At 38.4% G+C, this 24,791-nt stretch overlaps 1 protein-coding gene across 14 annotated transcripts in view; it reads left to right on the top strand.

The window, feature by feature from the left end:
• Positions 1 to 24,791, top strand: part of COBL (cordon-bleu WH2 repeat protein) — a 168,689-nt gene that overhangs the window by 116,987 nt on the left and 26,911 nt on the right. For 12 of the 14 annotated variants that reach the window (XM_075744739.1, XM_075744733.1, XM_075744727.1 and 9 more), the window contains one exon: positions 2,326 to 2,496. The exons of the other annotated variants lie outside the window; for them this stretch is intronic. In XM_075744739.1, the coding sequence (XP_075600854.1) occupies positions 2,326 to 2,496 (171 nt within the window). The remainder of the gene's footprint in view (positions 1 to 2,325; positions 2,497 to 24,791) is intronic. 14 annotated transcript variants of the gene reach the window in all.

Consider the following 24,791-nt stretch of genomic DNA (forward strand, 5'->3'; position numbering starts at 1 on the left):
AGGAATGCCGTACATAGCTGGAGACAACAAAAGAAACTCTAGCCTTCAGCTGTGCGTGACACCAGCTCATACAGGAAGACTGAAAAATGTTCTCCCAGACCTCTGTCGTTATCTGACTACCAACTTATTCAGATCAGTGGAAGCTTTGCCCGAGTGAGGACCCAAAGATTATGCTTTTAGCCAACAAAGTGATTTTATGATGGGTAAAGATATGAGATAATAACCCCACATATTAGAACTCATTTTTCAGTACATTAAGAGAAGCATTCTTCAAGTGCCGTAATGCACTCAGTGCACTTCAGTTCATGCCTTTGACCTCATGTTTCATTAAATGCCTAAGACATACAGATATGACATCCTGTCATACATAATTGCTTACATTACAAATGCCTCACAGTTTAGAAAGAAACCTCTTGGCTTTGTTCCAACATTTATTTTCAGTAAATGCTTCACATTTAATGCCTCAGCATTTATGTAGCAGCAGGAGTCCATTATCTTGTGACATGTTCAACTCCACTGACATCTCTTATTTAAACCCTCTAAAGGGGAATGTTATCGCTGTGCTGTATAACACAGGAGTTTTCAGCAAAGTGGCTTACTTTAACCATTACAGGTGTCACAATCTGTCACTCCTCATGCCTTGCCCTGCTGCTGGTTGCTTATTGATGACATTCAGTGCTTTAACTTTTTATAAGTGTTCGTTTTATTTTGTATCAGTGCTCGGAATGTTACAGATGAAATAAAGCAGAGCAGAGCCACTTCTAGTCCATACAGTACTGTGTACATAAGTGCTTGCTGGCCAGACTCTGCTAATGTAGGATTCTGTAGTATCGTTTACTTTAATGGGGCCTTATTAATTTACACCGACAAAGAACTTGTACCACAGTAGCCATATCTGCAGTGCTTTTCATTTTCTGCTGCTTTCTTGAATGAATGTATTCATTAACAAGAAAAAAATTGTTACAGCAAGGGAAGGTTGGTAAAACAGCCTCTCTTCGGGGCCCTTGCAAGAAAACGATGAGAAAGCACAGATGGCTCTGAAAGCAAGAGAGAAAAGCTGTGAAAAAAGCAAGACTGTAGTGAGGGAAAAACGTGCTGCAAGAAATAGGCAGTCGTATGATGGAAAAAGGATTAAAGCTACCTATGTATCTCCCAAGTTAGCCATGTGAATCAGAGCAAAAGATCCCATCAAAACTATTATCAAACTGGTAAATTCACTTCAGTATTCAATACTGAATCACTTATTCTGATCCCAAAGTATTGTGCCCAGTTTTCTTAAAGCAGTAAAAAAGGGTCTGCACATTTGCCAGCATTAAATTGTGTCTTGAATCTCTGGAAGCTAGTGGCTCCTAAGTAGAAAATCATAATGGTTTAATCTTTTTTTCTCCCTCTTGGTGCTACTTTCCTTCTCAGCAGCAGCAGACCATGAGCCTAAGAGTATAGGAATGATCAGAATGGATCAGACTAGAGGTCTGTCTCTGCCAGCATCCATCTTCAGCAATGACCACAGCAGATGCTTAAGGCAGGGTATGAGAGCAGAACGAGCAGGTAGTCATGGTCCCTCAGTGCACTTTCAACCTCTAAGGACTTTCCAAATTGCAATAGCTCTAGATCTGTACACTACAAACTGGCAGCAGCTTTTTAGCAATGTAAATGGTTAATGGAGTAGAGTGCAAAGGTGCATGTATTTATTTAGTTATCGCACATAGTATTGAAATATGCTGCCAGCCAAAGTTAGGAGCATTTCCTTCGATAGCTTGAAACACTGTTTTGCAAAAAATGACTTAATCATCTGCTTCTCCACAATGTCAAAATAATAAAAAATCTACTCAGAAAAAGAAGAGAAAAATCTGTCAAGATACCTACTTCAAAATACTGACCTGAGGCATTTTCCTCTTTCTCTCAAAGAGTCAGGAGAATAGTTATGTAAAGTATCCTAGAGGTCAACAAATTCAGGCAGTTTGGCACTTAAGAAGATAAAAAAACCCCACATTTTTCACATACCCTTACACAGCTTTTTTCAATTTTTTTTTTAATTAAACTTTTTTTTTTCCTTTCTTATGTCTGCCAAAACTTGTGATTTTAACTATTAGTTGTGTGGCACATGTATGTGCTGGGACTAATTCTGGTCCCATTGCTGTTGGTTTCAGAAAGACCTAGTTTTTCCTTCTCGCTTAATTATTTGGGGTTAAAATGAAAGAAGCATTAGATCCAGAGAGACTTCGGATGTGGGTAAGAGAAAATCAGTGTGTGTTTAAAAAATAACAATAAACAGAGTGATCATTATCTTGCAATGAAGTAACTAGTCAATTAATCCCCCTGTAGGTGATGGACGGCAGGTACCACAAAAGCCTCCTAGAGGCACCACTCGTGGTCCACCCCAGTTAGTGATCCCCCCACCCCCACCTTATCCTCCTCCTGACAGAGACATTGTGGATCCAACAGTCTGTTACAGAGAAGCAGATGTTACAGCACCAACAGAGCTGGTACCTAAACGTATGTTTGAAAATATATGTATTTATTTGCATTTCCACTCTTTTGATGGTTACTCTCAGGGGTAGCTTTTCCAGACTTTCCTCTCTGCTCTCTAGACATACATGTCTGTTTTTTCCCTTTTTTCCAGCCTGTTGTCTTTTTAAATGCCCAATGCAGTGTAACTAATTAATATAAAGTAAACAAAACACTTGTTTGGAGACAGTTTTGCGGATGATACCTGGCCATTGTGTGGAAGCATTTAAAAACAACCATCAAACCTTGTGACTTGGTGCAGCTGGAAGCAAAAATCTGTTGTCTTGTATTAATTCTTCATGTTTGTTTTTCTGTACTAACATTTTTTTCTGTCTCTCCAGAGTCAATAGGTCTGTCAGTCTAGGTTGAAAACTTCAGGGTGTCTTCCTTAGGAAAATTCAACCATTTACAGGAGCTGTATATTATTAAAGGCCTTCCTTTCCTAATGGATACATGTTCCTTGCCATCTCTGGATAGTCCTTTGTGTGCTCTTCCCCTTGGGGCATAACAGTTATCAGACAAAGTAGTACGATATTTTCCACATCCTTGTGTATTCGTGAAAAGCATGTTTTCATGCTACTTTTTCGTGCTTATCCATTGACTGTCTTTAAATCTTTGTACACAATCCAAGTCTTTGATCATGTATTATGTTCCCTGTGGGCTTACCCTGCACACCCATGTAGATCCTGTAAAGGCAGCGAAGCTCTGCACGTTACGGCATCTCGTGGACACACTTCCTTTGAAGGTTGGGAGGGTGTCTTCTAACCGTGGGATAGAGAAATGTCTCCATTAGCTGCTAATTTGACAAAGAATGTTTTTCCAGGACATTTTCTTTACCAAAATTATTCTGCAGGTAGCAGTTACTGTGATACATTAATGTTGATGTGTTTGCTGCTGGATACCAGCTAAATCTAAAGCATTATTTTTCAAATCTGTGCTGAGGAAATACAGATTGACAAGTTTTATTGGGGGGGAAAGAAGGAAATTAAGGAGATGCATACTAAGAGAAAACCTGAATCTTATTGAGGATTAACCCTAATTCATTTTTACCAGCTTATGCACAGAAATCATATCATACTTAATTTTTTTTTTTTTTAAACTAGATACCATCAGCTTGCCTATAACATTTTCTTTATTAAAAATCCGTTGTGGCCTTCTTTGCGTTATTATTTCTGCTTCATTTGAGTTTCTACCACTATTATTTCGCAACACTTTCCTGATCTACCTTGGTGATCAAATACCCTTTAATCAATGCAGCTCTGATTTTATCAGCCTGATCATTTGCTCTTAAACAAATACAATATCTCAGCCAAAAAGATTTGATTAAGCTTGTATATGCAAACATAACATGAGCTTTTACTGTCCTCAGTTTACTGAGAGCAAAAGAATAGTGCTTGGTACTTATTTTAGACTTAAAGCATCAGTGTTGGAGAGGGACAAGTTTAGCTTTATAATTATGCTGTGTTCTACCTAGATAGAGATATGTGTATAGATTTGCACGAGAGAAGTGTGTATAGATGTACCCATGAGAGAAAGCAGCATGTATGACAGATGCTAATTATATTGCCTAATGCCATTCTGAAAGGTACTTACATACTGTAGTGATTGAGCAGTATAAGCACAGAGTTTTGCAATGATGATTTTATTGCCTGAGAATGCCTCAAGCAGTGCAAATAGGACTTTGGCGGTAGATTCAAAGAAGAACAAAATTTTCAATCTTCCTAACTCTAATCTCAGTAAATGGGTTTTCTCATAGAACAAGGTGGGAAGGAGATGCCAGCTATTGATGAAAGGCATATTTGTTCTGAAATCACTCTCAAAACAGCTTTCTCTGATGAGGATTGTGGTCTTCCTTTACTGAGTAGGTAACTGTCAACAGCAGTTTGTCTTTCACAAGATGACATTCCCATTCAAAAATTAGAATTTTGTGATCGTGTGGAGTTTAAATTCTTGTTCCTTATGATCTGCCACTGTCTGTGGGGCACCAAGCCTCACTCCTTATTCCTTCCCAGCAAACACACAGTTGTCCCATTGTGCTCTGGGAAACCCATGTTGAGGAATTTTCATTTCATAGAGGATGGTGGTAATCGCTCTTCACTGAGTTTTCCAAACTTATGTGGAGTGTAAGTCATTCATGAATAGGGCCTTTAGTACGATACTTGGGTTTTTCTGACTAATGGTAGGAATCTCTTCCACAAACAAGAGTACAATTGTTGCTCGCAGTTTTTGCTCTTTAATCTTTTTGTTTTCATTACATGACCTTTCCTGTTAACTTTTGATCTGGTAGACCCTTAGCTGCATGTTGTGTGCATATCTAAAATAATATGTTTATGGGATCCTTTCTCCTTCATTATTTTACTAATCAGATTGTTCATGGCCTGTGATTCTAAGATTGACTGCGCTTTGGGAATGCGGAAGTGGAGATTGTCACCTCTGTTGCATGGTGTTTGGTTATGTCACATAGTTTGTGAAGTTCCCAATAAATGTGTCGATAGTAAGCTCTGTTTTACTTACCTCAGGTAGAGAATGCACGTATTGAAAGACTGCTGCACCCAGACGAGCAACTAAAACAATTATTTGCCTTGAAATGTTTTCAACTAGCTCATTAGAATAATGTGAACCTCCATGATCAGCCCTTTATTTGACTTGTTTTAACTATCATTAAGAAATGCAGTAAGAAATTAAAAGCTGTTTGAAAAGGAATAAACAATCCACTGTCTTGTAGAGTGAGATCTTGAAATTCAATTCTTCACTCTGACACTGGATAAAGTACTAGTGAACTCAGGGTTTGCACTGGGTAAGGGATTGACAACTGATTGATTTTTGAATTTGGAAAGTGTTCTGTCTTTAAAGAAGTGAAATCATGATTTGAACATGTCTTTGTTCTTGACTATAGATCAAAATAATCAATCATCACTTAACTAGAAAGTTTGAAAAGGATGAAGGAGTAGATGTGAGCATTTCCCAGTTACTATGTAGATGACATGTATTGTACTAGTTGATGGATAATACCAGGTTAATTTTAACAAACAAGGAGAACAGAAACGAGCCTTGTCCTCATATCTAATTTTTAATGTTTTTCATTATATCATTGATGTATTAACAGGTAATACAAGCCACTTGACAAAAGCTGTGACAGATTCACAAGCAATTTGGTTGTATTTCTTCAGTCACCTTAGGTATACATCTAGCCTTTCACAGCCATTAGGGATAGTCTCTAAGAGTTAGACTTTGTTAACTTGAAGCAAAAATAGGTAGAGGAACTCACAGAGAGGAAACTACATTTTCTTACATCTTGTTCTAAAATAATTGAGAACTCCAGGCTGCTGAGTAGGGAATTTGGTGGCCTGTCACAGTGCCCTGCCTCGGAAGGCACCTGTCAAGTACCAAGCCTTTTCTTTCTTAAGATGGTCTTTAAAGCGAGAAAACTTGCAAGTGTGACTTAGGAGGCTTATACCACCATCAGTCCTCTTATTCTTTAGCCTCAGCCTGATCTGAGGCTAAAGAGTGAAGTTTAATTTCCAACATCATCTATCTGGTACCTTCTGGAGAATTAAAATTCAGGCCATGTAAAGCAGAATTCGTAGACGTGCTGGATATCAGTAGGTGTTGTGCTGTTGGGATTGACTTGAGTTTATACGTCAACCGAGGGAGTTAGAGCATCTGTGGGATTCCGAATTTTAAAACATGTGCCCACACACCTACACCTCCTTTGGGCATCTCATTCTTGAACATTACTGAGCGTGCTAGCCACTCTGCTGTCTGACCTACACAATATTTATAATTTTATCTTTTTACTCTTTTCCCCCAACAGTTTACTGTTGTGCATCATTCCCTTCATATACCAAGCGCGTCTGACAGACCTTGCCTCTTCCTATGACCTTCATACCTCTGAACCTCCTGTTGCCTCTGCTACCCTGAATCTTCTGTTGCCTTCCTTCCTCCCCTGCTGGAAAAGAACCTTTTTTCTGACTGAGATTTTGGCTTCCTTTCTTTTTGAACTCGCACATTCTCTTTTAATTACTATTGGTTATTTTTGGCTGTGGTTCATACTCGTCTGTGAGATGTACGCTCCAGAACTGAATGCTGTGTTATATAAATCTATATATCAGCCTCAGAAAGATTATCCGTACATTTGTCTGTTCTTTTTCAAAAGATTCTCTTTATTTTGACCCATGGTTTAATTTGATTTGGTGTTTCAAAGAGAGTGTTTTGGGGACAGGGTGTCTTACCTTCAATACTGTCTAAAGATTCAATGAAAAATTCCTAAAAATATTTTTCTTTTTTTTTTCTGTTAACCTAGGTATAACATTTTACATTCTCTAATATATTCTATTTTTCTTTCATTGTGTATGTTTTGTTCCTTTGGAACAAAACTAGAACTGGGCATGGCCCAGTCAAGTTGAACTGCAAGATTCTTTCTATATCTTGGCTATCAATCAAGCTGCTGAGAAAAAAAAGAAACAGAAAGATCTGTTGGATCTATAAGGGGCCTAAAAGGAATACTAAGAACCAGTACCAAATGCACTGATTCATAGGTTTTGCTTCTGCTTTCATCCTGATGCTTAGTATGAGTAATTTTATCTTGATGCTGGAGACATCCTGTGGAAATCAAGGTGTGTGTTCTATTTCTCTAACAAAAGCTGCAAACATTCTTTGCTCAAGATAAATCTTGTTCCACGAGTCTCTTTTTTACAGTTGTACTAGGAATAGTCAGTGAGTTACAATTAAAATATCAGCTATAGGATTGTACTTACAAAAAACTTTGCGCTGAAGTTCTTCATGCGAACAGCCCATAAGGCATGTATTTTTAATCATTCTGAACTATAAACATAGGTTTTATGAGTTGCAATGGTGCACACACCCAGAACTATTCTGACCTCACATGTACTGTGATTTAAGACATTTATGTTATTTAAATGAGTGAGTTGCAATACATAACTCTACTCTAAATGATGAAGAATTATTGTTTTACCCTCAAGCAAATAATCATGTTCATCTTGAATCCTTTCCAGGTAGGCAAAATGGAGAATAAGAAAGAAAAGCATTCCTACAGATAATGTGAAACATAACTAGAAAGGGGTTTGATGGTTTTTAATACAAATATGACATGTAGTTATTAAGTGATGCTTCAGAAAGTATACTTAATACCCTAAGGGTCTTCTAATAAACGTGGAGTAGAATTGAACTCTCTGCTCTGCCAGGTACTTTGTAATAGCTTCTTAAGACAAGACAATGGTTTAATTGTAAGTCTTCTTTTAAAGAAAAACTAGTAGGTGTTCACAATGTGACGATTAAGAACCTAATTTACCCATTCTCATTACTCTATTTACATCCTATTTGTAACTCCACATAGTTACATGCCCCATGGAGTTCAGACTAGTATAAAAATGGAATAATGAAGTGGTGAAACAAAGTTTTTTTATTGAGTACGATGTAGAAGTACAGCGTATTGTAAAAGCAGTTCTTTACATTGACATCAGATTAATTTAAAGGAGGCTCAAGTTTTCAATAAAATTACATTTTCAATGAAAAAGTTTCCTTGCTTTGAAGGAATACAGCTATGACCCCTCTCCACATAACTGACAAGTTTGCTGTTAAAAGCTGTCTCTTTTCAGGCAATATCTGCTCAAACTTTCAAAAGCTCTAAGTGAAAACTCAAACATTTCATTACTCATCCTTAATTTACTTTTTTTTAATTAAAATGCAAAATTTGCCTCTAAAAATATGTTTTTGGGAATTAATATTTTCTGTGAAATTCCTCCGTAAAATATTTTAATAACTGATTTCAGCTAGCCAGCTCTGCCTTTCTGAATGTAAAAAAAAAATTCCTTGCTTATGCTAGCTCATATCCTTTGTTTCTTACAATTTCATAAGTGCCAGGTACATAGATAGTATTAAACAGAACTTAAAAATAGGAAGAAAAAATGCTGCATTCTTTACAAGAAATCATCTTAATTATATGAAATTATACTATAATATTAGCATGTTTAAAACTTCCTATTACTGTGCACAGTGTGGGCACAACTTCCAGTGACACTCATTAAATCCACATCTATTCAGTGGAATTGCATAGATACTCTGTTTCACAACTGTTAATTCATTAATAGTGTGCGTGCAAGTGGCTCAAGTGTTTCAGCAAAGTGTGATTATGGCAACGTGAACTCACGAGAAGTTTCGTTCATGCGCACCAGCTCAGCACCGAGGTGCAGTTGGGGAATCCCTGCTTGTTCCAGGCTTCCACCCAGGATTTCTAACGTCGCCTCGATTCAACCACTGGAAGAGAATGAGAGTTTTTCTGTCATTTTCCACGAGAGGAAGAAATGTCAGTTTATGTCAGTTTGATGGAGTCTTAGGTTAGCAGTGATATGAAAGAACATTGGCTTGGTTTTACTCCTTTTATTTTAACCATGGAGACATTAGAAGTGTCATGAGAATGACATGGAGAAGTTGATAATAAATTGACTATTATACTACAGTTTTTCACAAAAATGTTCTTACCAGAGTTACTAAGAAACACTTTTAATATATTCTGCACTACTAAACAACATTGCTCAAAATACTGTCCTTCTTGGTAAGATATAGGTGAATAACAAATAAATAAAAAAAAAATTGGAAAATATTATTGAGCCCTTTCGGGAGGACAAGTAAATGCACAGATAGCTTATAAATCAAAACAAATTCCAGTATTACAACTCCAATGTCAGTGATATTCAGTGGTCTTAGGAAATAAGGACAGATGTATAATTTACGATTAAACCCCTTCTGATACATGATGAATGTGCTCAACCCCTACGAAATCCAGTGAATTAGAAACAGATTAAGCTTCCTGGTGCAGAGATTTTACTGAATGGCCATGTAAAACTTTTTTTACGTTGACCACCAGAGGGAGCCGATGTTGTCACAGATCTTCAGCAGGTAGCAAGTAAGAATAATGCTAAAGGTGAATTCTAAACTAATAGATAACACATTTATACAAAGATTTTTCAGTTCTTCAAGAATGCCCTAAAATTAAACCTAGTTTACCGAGTTGTTTTGTTCAGCAACTAAAAAGAAAAATAAATATATTTTCTAGATTTTTTAAATCAGTTTCATCACAAATAGGAACATGCAGATAAAATCATATTTGCAGGTGATGCCACTGTGATGGCATCTTCCTGACGTAAGCTCGAATTTTTACTATATGCATTCTTGCAAAGGGTGGTGGCATGTTGGGTTGGCTATTATATTGCATAGATATTGCCTGTATATTTATGGCAGCTGTGTTCAAGGTGTGGTAATTAGTGCATATAAATGGTGCATGTGCTTAGAACGAGTGCATAAGAGTAGGTCAGGTTTAGTGCCAATATAGAAAGATGTGTTTTGCTAGAAAAGTTTATCAGCTTGAGTTTTAGCATTTTAAAAGCATGAGCAGATTGTTTTACTATCCATCCTCTTTCACAGACAAATGACTTCGTTACCAGCAATGCAGTAATTCAGAGACTAAAATCTAGGATTCAGAGACTCTCCAAATGTCCTTAAATGTCTTTTCTGCATGTAATGCTTTCTTTTTTCTTCCTTAGGATTGAAATCTTTGAGGATTGAAATTAATGTTGTCTTTCTCACTGAGCAGCTGGAATTTTTTCTTTTCCAGTGACAGGGCTGTAGAATACTAAACTTTGAACTCATTCCATTTTTATCTTTAGAAAATGTGCTACTGGTCCAGAACTGAAACTTACTCTGGAAAGGTAAAATACAGAGAGAATATTCTAAATATATGAATGGAAAAAAGAAATATTTCTCTTTTTGTTCATTTTTAACTGGAACTATTTAATGCTGTCCATGGCATCTAGAGTGCTCAAATAAGTGCCAAGGGAGAGTGATTGGTAGAGAAATCAGCCAGTCCAAATTGTATGATGAATTGCGAAGGCCTGTGATGCATTTATTTATTAAACATATGGCCATGCAATCTACGATGTGCCCATCATCTGTCCCTGTATTCTGCATTTGTACAGTAAACTCTGTGGTCATGATTCTCATACACTCATCATTTATGTGTACAGCCACTTTAAGCCTTCTTTATTGTTCCATCCCAGTATAAAAGTGCCTCTTTGTGAGAGTTGGGTCGTGTGTGTGTGTACATAAGACAGCAGTTCTGTCTTCCGAACTTGGCTTCCAGTCACTACCATGACTCTCAATATATATTTAGTACATGCAGTAGGCACCATTTAACTTTCCATACTAAAATACATGTTATTTTAGAAGACAGAATATAACTTATTCCATCCCTCCAAAATTACAGCCATGTTGTGTTCTAATGTCATTGCAAAACTATGAACTCCCCCCTCAAGGACAGTGAGACAAACTTACTGTCAGTGTTTACACACTTCTTATTCAGATATCTCATATATAGTATGCAGGTAGGCTTCTGTGTAGCACCTGTATGGGTAGAGAAGTCTGCTATTAAAATTCCTAAGAAGTTGACAGAACAAGAAGTGACATAATTAATTCTTTGTTTATCCAGAAGAGCTTACATGTAATAAACTCTGCTGATTTTTGCTGAGATGGAGAAGGGCGAAGGTGATCTTGTATTTTTGTGTGCAAGTCAGCTGCTTTATTCCTTGCATATTCTTCTGTGATGCTTTAACTTCAAGTGATAAATGACTGTTGAAAGGATGAAACCCAGTAGCAAGAATGAACTACTTTAGAAGTTGATAACATACTGAATAGGTATTAACTACTGAGTCCTTTATATCCCTTGAATGTTCCTTGACCATGAAAGATATTTTTTTTCCTGTTCAGTTCTAATAAGAATATTGTAAATTTGGGTGACCAGATCTGCTTCATTTTCTCACTCCTTGAGAAAGTTCTGAAGAAGGAGACTTAGTCCTGGGCAAAGGTAACACCAGTTGGAACGGGGGTATTTTGTATTCCCTTACATGTTCACTCTGCTGCCTGCCACGGTATTGAAGTAATACCTGTGAAAGTATGGGACTGGACTCCAGTGAATCAAATAGTCTTTCTATCTCATTTCCTGATATTTAGGTTTTTAATTGGCTATTTACCTATTTCATAGGGTGAGGAATAAACCTTAGCTTCACATTTTCCATCCTGACTAAATGTAAAGACATATTTCTCTTCTAATTCCCTTGCAGCCTAGCTCTGCACTCCAAGTGGTCTGTGGAAAAACTGTGAATGTTTGTTCTAAGTGAAACCAAATTCCCTATTTTCCTCTTCCTTAGTCAAAAAGGGCAGTTTAACTCTGTGAGCCCTACCTTTAATAACCGAGTGGTATCTTAAACGTATTCTGTTGCACTTGAACAGAGGAATATGAAAAAATCGTCACACCTATAAAAGTAGAGAGACTTACGCTTTATCAGTAACAAGCTGGACTAAACATCTCTGTCCAGCCAAATACATGCACGTGGGGGGGGGGGTGTGTGTGTGTGAGAGAACTTTAATCCTGGGTATGAATTTGAAGTTATGCTTGATTTACACGTTATGTATGGGCCAAATCAAACTGGAAGGTTGGTATTTAAAATGGCATTGAAATTTGTAGTGCAAGATCCTACTGATTCAAATGCAGGCAATGCACAGGGAACTACAGAAAGCAAACTGTTCAAAATGTTTGTATTCTCTGCTCCGGGTAGGTGATAATACCCATACCAAAGTGCTTGTCCATCCTTAGAGATGCTTAGACTCAGCTTTTCCTATTACCACTTCTAAGTCGATAAACACTGACTAAAATGCCTGCCTGCTTTCTTCTAAGAAATTGAGAATTCTGGCTATGCACATTCACTTCTGGGTTTTAGGGCCTAAGGGAGCAAAAGGCTGGAGAGCAGAGACAGAGTCTCTTTTGTCAGCTTCTTTTGTGGATTCCATAATTGGTTCCTGGCATGGATAAAAGAATTACTTTCCAACCTACTGTACCATAAGCAAAGGTGGGGTGTAATGGAGGACAAAGACCTAAAACAAAAGAACACTGAGGAAAAAATGAGAAAGGAGGACTATGACTGACAAATTCTTTTGTTTTTTGTGTTTTGTTTGTTTGTTGTAATACTATTGTGATTAAAAGGTGAAAGTGAAGTTGCTAAATTATGGTAACATCTCATAAACAGTGAAGGACTCGTAGGGGGGTATCTACTTACTTGTTAGAGCAAACAAACAAGACAACTATTTTTTTCACTTCAAGCATCTAATGAAAATTATTATTGATACCTGATTTTTGAAGCCTGTAGGTTAGCATTTTTCTTGTTTTCTCTCCCATGATTGTTTCTTTCCTCATTTTTTCACTTCACAAGAAGTTAAAAACTAAAGGGGAAAATATTGTTTCAGTTTGTAAAAACATGAAAATTAATGGGGAAATATTTTCAACATTTTTTTCTTGACTAAGTGAAAACATGCAACTAGCTCTATTTATAAGGTGTGTCTATAGGTGTGACAGTAAAGACTTGAATGTTAGAATTTAAGAACTCTTATAATGCTTAAGCTATAAGAATTATGAAGAATTTTATAGAAATTATAAAGACTGTAAGAAAACATAATTTACTGGTTTAAGTTCAAGATAAGAAGTTTCTTTACTTGTCTTTTACCTGTAAGAGACAGAGCGTTTTGAAAGCTAAACAGACACTCATACTTGACTTGCTATACAGAAAGCCTGTCGGTGGCCTGTTGAGGGCTGTAGAAGGGCCAGCCTGTATCACTTCCTGGTGTTGCTGGAAGTAGAAACTACTTTGGGGACTATTGCAAGAAAGCATTGGTATTTTGGTTTTATTCTGAAACCCTTTTTGGGTTTTACTAGCCTCTCAGAATTGTTGAATAAATGCTCAGGAGTGACACAATTCTTTTTTACCAGGTAAAACTTATCCTGCTTTCTCCCTAAAAAGAGGAAAGGAGGGTTCAGGGGGGTTTTTTTAGGAAATCTTATTTCAATTAAGCACAATGTATGTGAACATTTTATTGATTATTTATAAATTCAAAATATATTTTTTTACTTTTAAAACTCTTCTCTACTTGCCTTCATAAAATGAGAACAATATGCTGATTAACTGACCAGTCAGTTAAAGAAACTTAGAGGTCTGAGTGTCCAAGTTTTCCAAGTGAAAACACTTGGTGGTAAAAAAAAAAAAAAAAAAAAAAAAAGCATGCATATACTATAATTTGCTTGTTTGCTCCACTCCCTTGTGTCCCTTGTGGACATGCCCAGCTTCCTCTGTACCTGGCAGCTTTCCTGTTCTGTATTCATCAAGCTAATCAATGGGATTCAGATGTTCCTCAAATAAAATCACTTGTCTTCAGTTTGCTCTTACAAAGGACACAGACTGTACTAAAAAGGCTTTTCATCACTTTCAAGATACATTAAATGTATGCCACTGTTCATAATGCAAGGCTTTGGCAATGTATCGATTGTATTTTTTTTACACAAAAAATCCTTGCACAGGGAAACTCCTTGCGGTTTTTCCACGGGGTTAAATTAGTGCCTCTGAGAAAATTAGCAGACTGAAAGCAATGGAGACAGAAGTCTTTAAACTTACATGCTGTAATGTGAAGAGTAATAACACACCACCAGCTTGATTCTGTGCTGATCTGGTAGGGACCACTCTAAGGTGAGAGGAGAGTTTTATAATCTCATGCTGAAATTATGAGCAATCAGGAGAATTAAGATAATGTTTGAGCATTACTGTACAGGCTGTACTGTACCCAGTGGAACAGTGGCCAGTCATACCTGCTAAAAATTTTTCCAAACACAATCCTTTTGTGGTATTTTTAGGAAAAAAAATTAACTGGTTCTTCGGAGTTTAAAAGAGGAGCTTTGTTGTTTGGGTTTTTTTTTTACATTCTTTTTTAATTAAGGATAAGAAGGGGGAAAAAAGGGGATAATAAAGAGATAAAGAGATAATAATGGATAAAAAGGGTAAAAAATAGATGGAGCAGAAAATCCTAGAAGCTTCACCTTCTTGCTTTTCAAAACCAAAACAGATGTTAGGATTTTGGGAATTTTTTTTTCTTTTTTTGTTTTTTCTTCTTTGTTTCTTCTTCTCCCTCAGACCCCAACAAATAATTCCTTAAACATTTCTTTTGGAATCCTGCGTTAATGACTCGTTTCTCTGGTATCTAAAACACAGTACACTCTGGGTTGAACTTTTGCTGTTGTTCATAGCATCCTTCTCTCAGGTATCCCTGGGAGATAGTAGAGAATGAGCTTCTATTTCAGCACATATATGAAGAAAATCTCCTTGCTCTGTCCTTCTACCTCTCTGTGAAACTTCTGGAACTGAACTTTAGAGTGTTATCCTTCCTGATTAATTCAGGAGAAGTTGGCAGCCAGTTTAAAAGTTACTAGAGGGTTTCATAGACAGACTTACAAACCTACAACAGTGTGACCTTCTCAACCTAATTTCTGTAGGAACTGAGGCTAAAATGAAAGAAACTTAAAGACATTTCCAAATTTCCCGTAGGAAAAATGACCTTTTATGCTGATCCTAATTAAGCCCATTAACTCAGGTGAAAAATTCCCCAAACTAGCTTGTCTGTTTTGAGGATATGATCACAGTGAACCTTCAAATTCTAGAAATGGCCCTGCTCCAGCAAAGCACTTAAGCATGCTTAATCAGGTACCCCATTATACAGCATGCATGTTATTATTGAATGAACTGTGTAAATTAAAGCCTTAAAATGTTTCACATGAATAAAAATGCAGACAAATTTTCCCTGTGGGGATTCATCCCATGTAGGAGATACCTGCAGCTTTGCATTTTAATCAGTGAACGGTCTGATCCTGCTCCCGTTGAAGTCAGTGGCAAAACCCAACTGCTGAAGTGGAAGCAGGATCTGATACTAACAGCGCAAAATATGAACGGGGAAAATTTATTCCAAGTGGGTGTTCAGATGATGACCCCTTTCTTGCATCAGGCTACTGTTCACCGTAGCACCAGAGATGACACTGCCGTTAACATTTTACTATCCGCAAATCAGTACAGAGCATAACATCCAGTTACCACTCTTGCATGTTTGCATTTCTTCCTCCTGGTATTTCAAGTTAATAGGGAAGGAGAGCCCCAGGGCAAAGCACAATTGATGAGATAATTGACTTCACAAGAGGACTATGAAAGAGCGGGCCAAATTCAGCTCTGACTTAAGTATTCCCATCTCTGCTTGTGTCTGAAATAATCTGGTCTAGTCCATCTGCTGTCAAAGAGGAGTGGTGGCGTGACAGCAGAGCTCTTCTGTGAGCACTTTGTTCTCCACCTGTCCGATATTCCCCTCCTTACCAGGCTCCCATGGAGAGCTTCAGTGTGCACTGCTGAGAAAGAGAACCCCATGGCTAGAGCCTGAAGTGGAGCTCATGATACCCTGCATTTGATTCTTGCCCCATGCGGTGATTTCTTGGCTGTCTACGTTACTGGAAAAGAAGTCTGTCTCTTGCCATCCTTCCATACAACCAATTGCCTTTATGGGCTTCTGCAGCATGTCTGTGGCTCTTTGCTGGTAGCATAGCCCCAGGGTGCCTGGCAGTGTTTTAGGTGGTGAGTGTGCTTGGCATGCACTGTCCTGGCCTCACTGCCCTCAATTTGCCCTCATCCCAGCACAGGATTCTGGTTTTCAGAGTGCCTGGGAAATGTCCTTTGAAAAAGGTACAATGCTACTGTGGAGGGTATCGCACGAGATCTTCAGGGAGATACTTGGCATACTCTGGTCCTCAGTTTTGTTTGCTGCAAGAATAATTCTTTCTTCACTGAGCAGTTTCAGAAGGCAAAATGTTTTGGTGATGAGAAGTGTTCAGGTACTCCAAGCAGTGTCTCTCCAGGTAGATACTTCTATTGACATCATTGGACATCTTAACTGCCGTGGGAATTTTGATAGCAGAGTAATCAAGTGTGAATGTGCAGTAAAATAGGTAATAACTAAACTCAGAAGATAAAAGCATGCTTTTCTAGGTTAAAATATTTCTAGAAATATAATTGCCAAAGTAAGCCACCAGCCAAAGTATATTGAAAAGCCTGTTGTTATTTGAACTTTGGACAGTGAAGCAGGTATTCCATTGATGAGGAGGTCCAAGAGGAGTCAGTTAATGTACCTCAGAAGAGATCAGAGTAGAGCTTTGTGTCTTTATAGCAGAGAGGTGTATGAAAAATGTTTTCATAACTATACTTGGAGCTAGCTGCTGAAAATCTTCAGTGAAGGTATTTACATTATTGGTGATTTGGCTAAAGCATATTTTGGCCAATTAAATGGAGTTATTTTGTAGCATCCTAATTGCAAGTTAGACAGGTGGTTTGTGCACGAAACATTTAATTTTCTCAGGGCTCTGCCTGACTTCAGATGATACTATAGATACTATCCTATACAAAGATAGAAGGTGATGTAAGGGAAAATGATGGATGCACTGATGGAGGAACTGAAGAGGAACATCACAAATCTGAATGGACTGAGGTGCTGTGAGGATGGATAAGAAAAAAATCTGCAAGAGTGATGAAATCCCATTTTATTAACCACCGCTCCAGCCTGGAGTTCACTCTTAGCGTTTGGTGTTAAGCAAAACCAGTATTTGTTGTCGTTACTGCCTAATAAGTCTGCATTGTTAGGAAGGTACTAAAAGTATTTTTTCTCATTTGTGCAGCTATTCTCAATAGAAGTGCTTATATGCCCCAGGCGAGTATACTTTGTCCCCATAAATAGAAAGCAACTGTTCAAAAAATTTTTATTGTGTAATACCTAATGGTTTCAGTAATAGCTTATTACGGATTGACCTGATTCTCTTCCACACTTCCTAACTTTTAAATCACTTTTAATCAGAAATAAATATGCAACTGTGAGTGGAATGGTGTCTCCGTACTACGGAAAGGACGCTTGAATCCCACAAGTGTGTGTGTATGTATGTGTATGTGTGTTTGGCTTAGGGTTGGGGGTTTCTGTCTCTTCTTTGCTGAGTTTGCTGGCAGCTAGGCTCTGGGGAAGAAAAGTATAATTACAATGCAAAAGTGTTTTATGTTATTTTCCTCTGGGTTATGCTAGAAATATGAAACTAGTAGAGATTTTATGGAATTGTTAACATAAAAACTAAGGAAGAGAATGAGTTGATAGAACAGAATGCACGAGGGGGAAAGATGATGAAGTTAAAAAGAAAAGTTGAGCCTTTTTTCTGTGGTCTTAAAAATCACCTAATAAAACATTGTTTTATTGCATAGGTGCACTAATCATTTCTGGTTTTAATCACTACACCACATACACTTTTCAAGCAATTTTATAGAGTGTGTTCTCTAAGGTGGCTCATGAACATCACCTTCACAGTCCATTTGTTTAGATTCTGCAGTATGCTTGAATGGAAGCTGACCACCTCTGTAAAGGATGTGGATTGCCAAAATCTATCACTTAAGACTAATAATTCCCAGCAAAATGTGGAGAGTGGTTTATTTCTTCACCAGGCTCATTATATTGGGCAGTCTCTGGGTTTAGATCTAGATTTTCCTTTCCCGCAAAGGCCTCCAAAGAGCCCCGTTATCGACCACGGCATGTTACCAGTGTTACACATGGTGATTTGTGACGTGCAAGTCTGAAGCTATCTATTATATGCTCTTAAATATATTTCCATGTTATCCTGCTCCTCTAACCTGCATTGTCTGCTTGTCTGTAGTCTTTTTGAACTGCATGTATTAGGCACGCTGCCCCTCTCCTCATACCTAAGTAAATGACCAACTAGAGCTGGGAAAGTACCTTGTGAGTCGTTCTAGCTTGCTGTTAACCTCAAATAGTGAACACCAGGAACTGTGTGAAAGTCTTCCCATCATACTTTATTGTGTATAAGAGGAAATGAACAACACACACTACTGACTCATTTTTTAAACTCTATCCTTCTCCAAGCCAATTGGCAATGTTTTCCAGTTAATCAGGAAAAGATTTACTTTGACACATGATCCTTTACCTGTCAAAGAGCATTTTGCTCTTCATGTCGCCTTTGCGACATCTGATCCCTTTGAATAAGAAAGGCTGGCTACTGACTATGGTATAGTGTTGTCAGAGCATCCAAACGAGGCTTTTATAAAAGCAAGGAGCTAGTAGATTCAAGAGAGTGCCAAAAAGGAGAGGATGAAAAGCAGTTTAGCAATAGCAGCAGCATTCTAGTTTAAATGGGCTTTGCAGACATCTGAGAGGCTTTTTCAGTCATTGAAGAAAGGATTGCAGGAAAGAAATAGGGATAATAAAGTCCAATATGTTAATTTTCCCATCTGAAAATTTGTATTGCATTAGTTCAGAAATTTTTCTTTGTTTGCTTGTTTGGCAGGTCGTAAAAATAAAGATGAGGGTAGCAGACATTTACTTGAAGTGACAGTTTCCTCTGAGTCTCTGAGGAGCCAGCCAGACAGTCCTACCTAGTGTTGTTTTGAGAGAGAGCCTTCACGATTATTTTCAGTGTAGGTTTGAAAGGAAAATGAAGCATTAGTGCACAGAACTTCACAGTTGCTTGTACATGGAAAAAACAATGGAGGGACTGGAATACTCTTCAGTTCCCACTCCCTGGCTTGATCCTATCTTGTATTGCCTTTGGTGTAGGAAACACCATTGCCAAAAAAGCATTTGTAAAAGTTACAATACCTTTGTGTTCCAGTATCAACTAATAGCAGACAGGTTTAACCTCAAGGGAAGTACTTAACTACCTCAAATTGGTAAAGCAGGTTAAATCAGTCCACATTGCCTCTATTTTTCAACCATAGGAGAGTAGATCTAGGTAACTAAGTTAACTGTAATTAGCTTGAGATCGACTGTGGAAATGCTGAAGATTCACAGGGTGTATCTAGTAATACTCCATATATACCTTTCTGGTGATATGTCTGGTGAGACATGTCCTTTGTGAGTCTTTTAACTTTTGTTATTGGCTACTGTGTAAAGGAGTGGATTTACTTCTGTTTGCAGGTTTTGTGCAGTCATTTGTAAGAACAACTGCAATTAAAGAACCTGTTGGAAAACATGAGTGTGGGGCATAAGACTAGGAAGGAGACTGAAAATATCTCATTATGTGAGAACTGGGAGTCACATGCAGGACAGCGTGAGTCAGCAACATGCTCTTATGATGATGAAGCACTAACCACAGACTGGGTTGCACGGGCAGATCAAGGGAAATGATTACTCCCCTTTACGTGGCTGCCATGAAGCCACATCTGTGTCCATTGTCCAAAAGTGGGTTCAGTTGTGAGTTCTGTGGAACAAGATGCTGACAAACCAGAGCAGAGGCAGCAGAGTCTGGCAGAAGGCCTCAAAGATGCACATCAAGGTGCTGAGGCAACAGGGCTGCTTCAGCCTGCAGAAGGGAAGGGTAAGGAAAAGCTGAATGCTGTCTTACATCTGAAGGAAAAGAGAGAGTTGAGCCAGACTCTTCTCTGAGATTCACTGTGAAACAGGAAGACTGCAACAGTGACAAGTTGCAGCTAGAAAAATTTCAGTTTGGCATAGAAAGATGTTCTTTATGGGGAGAAGCATTAAATATTGTCCAGGGAATGAATGATTCGTGATTTCCTGGAGAGGCTGAGGAGTCTCCATGCTTGGAGATTTTCAAAACTCAGCTGCTCAAGGTCCTGAGCAACTTTGTCTAAGCTGGAAGTTAGCTTTACTTTGAAGAAGTTGAACTAGGTGACCTCCAGAGGTTCTTTCCAAATTTAATTATTCTGTGATTCTATGACCTAAATGAGTTGAGCTGATATTAAGCTGCTCTACGTCCTCATTTTGGAGGAGAGCTGGAGCTGCAGAGCATGGTTCCTCACCTCAGCATTTCCTGGCCTCACCTTCCATTTCTGCACGGCAGTTACAGGATTTGGGAGAGAAGGAGTGCCTCGGACCTCAATCCGTTCCCCCACTTCCCCCATGCTATTGTTAACGTATAACAGTGGTCATTTGCTTTCTCTTTATTTCTTTTAATTTTAAAAAAAATACATTTAGGCTTAAATATGCTAAGAAGTATATTGGATTAAAACAGTCTTAATTGTGATAAATAGAGAGAAGTCCACTCATTCTGTCTTGTGCTTTAACTGCTCACTGGATGTTTTTTAACACCTCTCTCTATGTACCAGGTTTTGATCAATGAGCAAAATTAGTAAAATGTAACCAGAACACATTGCACCTGTGTGAAAACTCGTAGGCTAATCCTACAAGTGTTGTCCATTTTCATCATCTCTGTTAATCATTGCCATAATAAATGTTTTCTTTTCCCATTTCTTCCACCAGCCTTCTTCCAAGTGTGTGAAAATATGTACATTTTTTACATACTGGTCTTTTGTGATGGTCTAACTTTTTTACTGTCAGTACAAATAATTAGAGCAGTGTTTCTTTCTCTTGCTAGAGGTTTTAAGTACTGTCACTGAAATAATTATTTTGTAATTTGAGGATCATTATAAAAATTAATATTCTCTATATCATGAAGTTTGTAATATTTTTTACAACTTCATTGTAATAGACCATTTGAACTACAGCAAAGAAATTTTACTCCATGAAAAGAAAGTTTTTTTGGCAGTGGAACAAGTGATGAAAGAAATTGAAAAATAATTGCCAGCCTCTTAGCAAGAGCTCAGAGGAATTAGAGGAACACTGCATCTCTAAAACCATTACGAAATTCAAATTATTCACCATGTAAGGGTTAAATCAACTGTTACCTTTTCAAAAATGCTTTTGGATATACTGTTTCTGTCAGTGTTGAATGTGACAGTAAACAACCAGCAGTGCTGTAAAAGCAGAAGGTCACAGCACTTAGCGAACAGTTACAGTCTGACAAGATTTACGTATGCTCTGTGCCCATTGGACTCAGCCCGTTGGACTCGGAGTGATGGCTTGGGCTTTGGTGACTGATTTTGTAAGGCTGGGTAGCATATGCGTCCTTTGAGCACTTTAGGTCTGATTCTGATCTCATTTGAAGTTGGTGGTGGTTATTTTCATAGTAGTACTCAAAGTGAATATTTTACCCACGGTAGTCACAGAATCACAGAATGGTAGATCTTCATTTCTGAAAGTGCTGATTAGCGTTTAAACCAGGTGAGGATTATCTGTCTCCCTGTCATTGGCATTCTGTATGAGTAATGTGTACATATATGCGATATCAAACTGCACGAGTGCAGATATGACTCCTCTAAACTCAAAGTTCAGTGTTTCCCTAATTACTTACAGCCTATTGAGATTAAAGCGACAAGATCTCTTTTGTGTTAAACAAGAAGCTCACATTCTTCGCTGATGAGCTACTCTCCTCTTTCCCTCTTGATAATCATGGGCAACATTCTTGCAAACAGACGGTCCCAGTCCCCCCTCCCAAGAAAGCCTTTGTAACTTGTGGTTGACCTAATTGTGCAGCAACAGCACTGCTGCTCCTAAGCAGGGGAGATCCCTGGTATGGCACTCCCTTGGGTTTTGCACAGTCCGCAGCCTGGAGCAGGACGTAGGTAAGCAGCAATGCAAGGTGTTGAGGGACACTCTCCAGTTTCACTTGTGGGTGAGATACTCCATGGAGATTTCAGTATGACTCGGAGACTGTGGGCCAAGTTCTACACCCCTTTCAATATCACACCCCTCCTGAAGCCAGTGAACTGGGTCATGTGTTACTGAAAAAAAGATCTTGGCATTGATACGTACTTGAAAACACAGACAGTCTTCTGAGGTACAGCAGTGTTTCAGTAATGCATTATCTGTGGCAATTGTTATTTGTGTGTCCAATCATAGAATCACAGAATGGTTTGGGTTGGAAGGGACCTTAAAGTTCATCTGGTTCCAACCCCCCTGCCATGGGCAGGGACACCCTCCACTAGACCACGTTGCCTAAAGCCCCATCCAACCTGGCCTTGAACACTCACAGGGAGGGGGCAGCCACAACCTCTCTGGGCAACCTGTTCCAGTGCCTCACCACTCTCATTGTGAAGAATTTCTTCCTAATACCTAATCTAAATCTACCCTCCTTCAGCTTAAAGCCATTACCCCTTGTCCTATCACTACGTGCCCTTCCTTGTAAACAGTCCCTCTCCGGATTTCTTGCAGGCCCCCTTCAGGTACTGTAAGGCTGCTGGAAGGTCTCCCTGGAGCCTTCTCTTCTCCAACTCTCTCAGCCTGTCTTCATAGGAGAGGTGCTCCAGCCCTCTGATCATCCTGAAGTAGTTGCTGAATGTTCTGGCTTAACCTGGATGTGTCTACATGAGGTCTTGAATGTCAGAGCCCATATTGAAATCTTCTTAGCGTCATGACAGAGAAGAGAGAAACAAACGTTCAGATTTTTCTTTATTCGACCAACAAATAACTTCAGTAGCTGTGCTTAGTGTGTGGTGGTTTTCTGCATGGGCATTCCCTCTGAGGTAAGATAAGGAAAAATCACAAGGCAGGATCACATCTACTACTGTGCATTACCCAGTTCTTTGTGTAGAATTAGAAAGTTTGAAAAGGTATTATTTTCTGACTCCTGGAGTCAAGACTAGTCAGTTGAGGTAAGCTTTTCTAATGTCATGTATCATTACCCAGTAATGCCCATCCATCTTCAGCTTGCACCAGTGGAGACTTAATCAAGCGTGTAGAAGGAAGAATAGATTCTTACTTAATTCATCCAAGGATGGCTCAACTTTAAAACAGGGGTGTTTTAGTGTCACTCTTAGCTGAAACAAGGTTGTTAACATGACACAGAAACATAGCAGTAGTGTTTTATGTGTGTGCTTTCTTGTTCAGATGAGTAGTAGTGGCAATCAAAACAGTTTGCCTCAGCCAGCAACTCTGTTCAGTGCCATGTGTTAACTGCTTTAAAAAAAATGGGTCATCTTGGTGCAGCTAAAAGATTAGGGAAGCGCTTTCACAAACTGGTAGGGTTGAAGAGAGGGGGACGTTTTGGTTTTGCTTGAGCACAGGGAATTTAATCGCTGAATAGAAAGATGCCTTTCTGTAGTTCTGCTGTTGAATGACGAGGTTCTTACAGTGGGCTGGATGATTCAGCTGCCAAGATCCAGACGTAACAGATAGGGATCGATTTGCACGTGGACCCTGATAATAAGAGAATTGGGTTTTGTTTTGTCAATATGTGGAAAGAATGGGCTGGGGGATGGAGATCCTGCCGTAGAGCAGCTTGCTGAATCACATCAAGGAGAGACTTGAGTGTTGTTACTACAGTAGACAAGTAGGGCTGTGTGACCGAAAGGATCTAAATCTCTGAGCAGAAAGTTGCAGGAAATAGTTGCAGGCAGGCAAGAAGAGGATGAGGAAATGAGAGAGACAGCTAGGGAGGAAAAGCCTACCATCCTCCTGTCAGGAGCTGGCAGTAGGTACTTTGTTATAAATTGCTGAGCCAGCTATAGGGTGGAGGTCATTTATGACATCCTGGTGACAGCAGATGTGGCCTGTGTTATATAGAGGTCTCTTTGCATCAAGGTATACTGCATTGTGCATTGCTTCAGAATCTTCCCGTGTGCTGCCACTCTTCAACTTCCACTCTTTAAATTGCTTTCTTTGCTATCCTACTTTGTTCTGCTTTTAACATATTGTAGCTTTTACTAATGCTTTGGTAGCGGGCTGTTACTGGAGGGTTTGTTTCTTTGAAAGCCAAGAAGGCCATAGACTCTCACCTGTTCATTTGCTGCCTATTTTTGTGGGGTTTTATTACTTGGTATTTAATGTCAAATTATTCATATTTCTCCTTGATGTTGGTGTTTCCCTAGCTGTAGTTCTGTCATGAGCATACTCTAATCCATTCAGTGACACATACTTAGTTCCTGTAATTGCCATTTTTAGATGGAACGATCTCTTGGATTAAATCTCGAACCTAGAGTTAATGTTATAGAAAATAAGGTCAAAGAAATCAAGTAACATTACTTCCAAAGTCACAATAGAGTCTTTGGATCATCTTCCATCATTAATGTCGATGCTTGACAGCACTTACAACTTTAATCATGATTTGTAGCCCTCTGAATTTTATTGCTTCTGCTGTCAGAAATCAATTTCAGTACTTAATGGTGTCTTGTAACCTCAGTCAAGGAGAATGTTGGTTTGATTTTTATTTTAGTTTTACTCAAAGCTTCATTGCTAAGCTACACCCTTACAAAATTATTTCTATGACATTTTTTGACAAAGTTGTTTTCAGTTCTCTGACTTAAAGAAAGTACTTTTGTGTATACAACATAATACAGAAATATTTCTCTCCATTGATCATTTTTATTGAGTTGTAGCTTCATGTATGCTTCAAAAAGTTGTAGATTCTCACCCTAAAAAACAGTGAAGTGTATGTTTAATCTTAGTCACGCTTGTAGACCTGAGACTTCTCATATAATTAACATCCACCACAAGTGTCTGCAGGATCAAAC

The sequence above is a fragment of the Balearica regulorum genome, chromosome 2 (genome assembly GCF_011004875.1).
Source record: "Balearica regulorum gibbericeps isolate bBalReg1 chromosome 2, bBalReg1.pri, whole genome shotgun sequence".
Lineage (NCBI taxonomy): Eukaryota > Metazoa > Chordata > Aves > Gruiformes > Gruidae > Balearica > Balearica regulorum.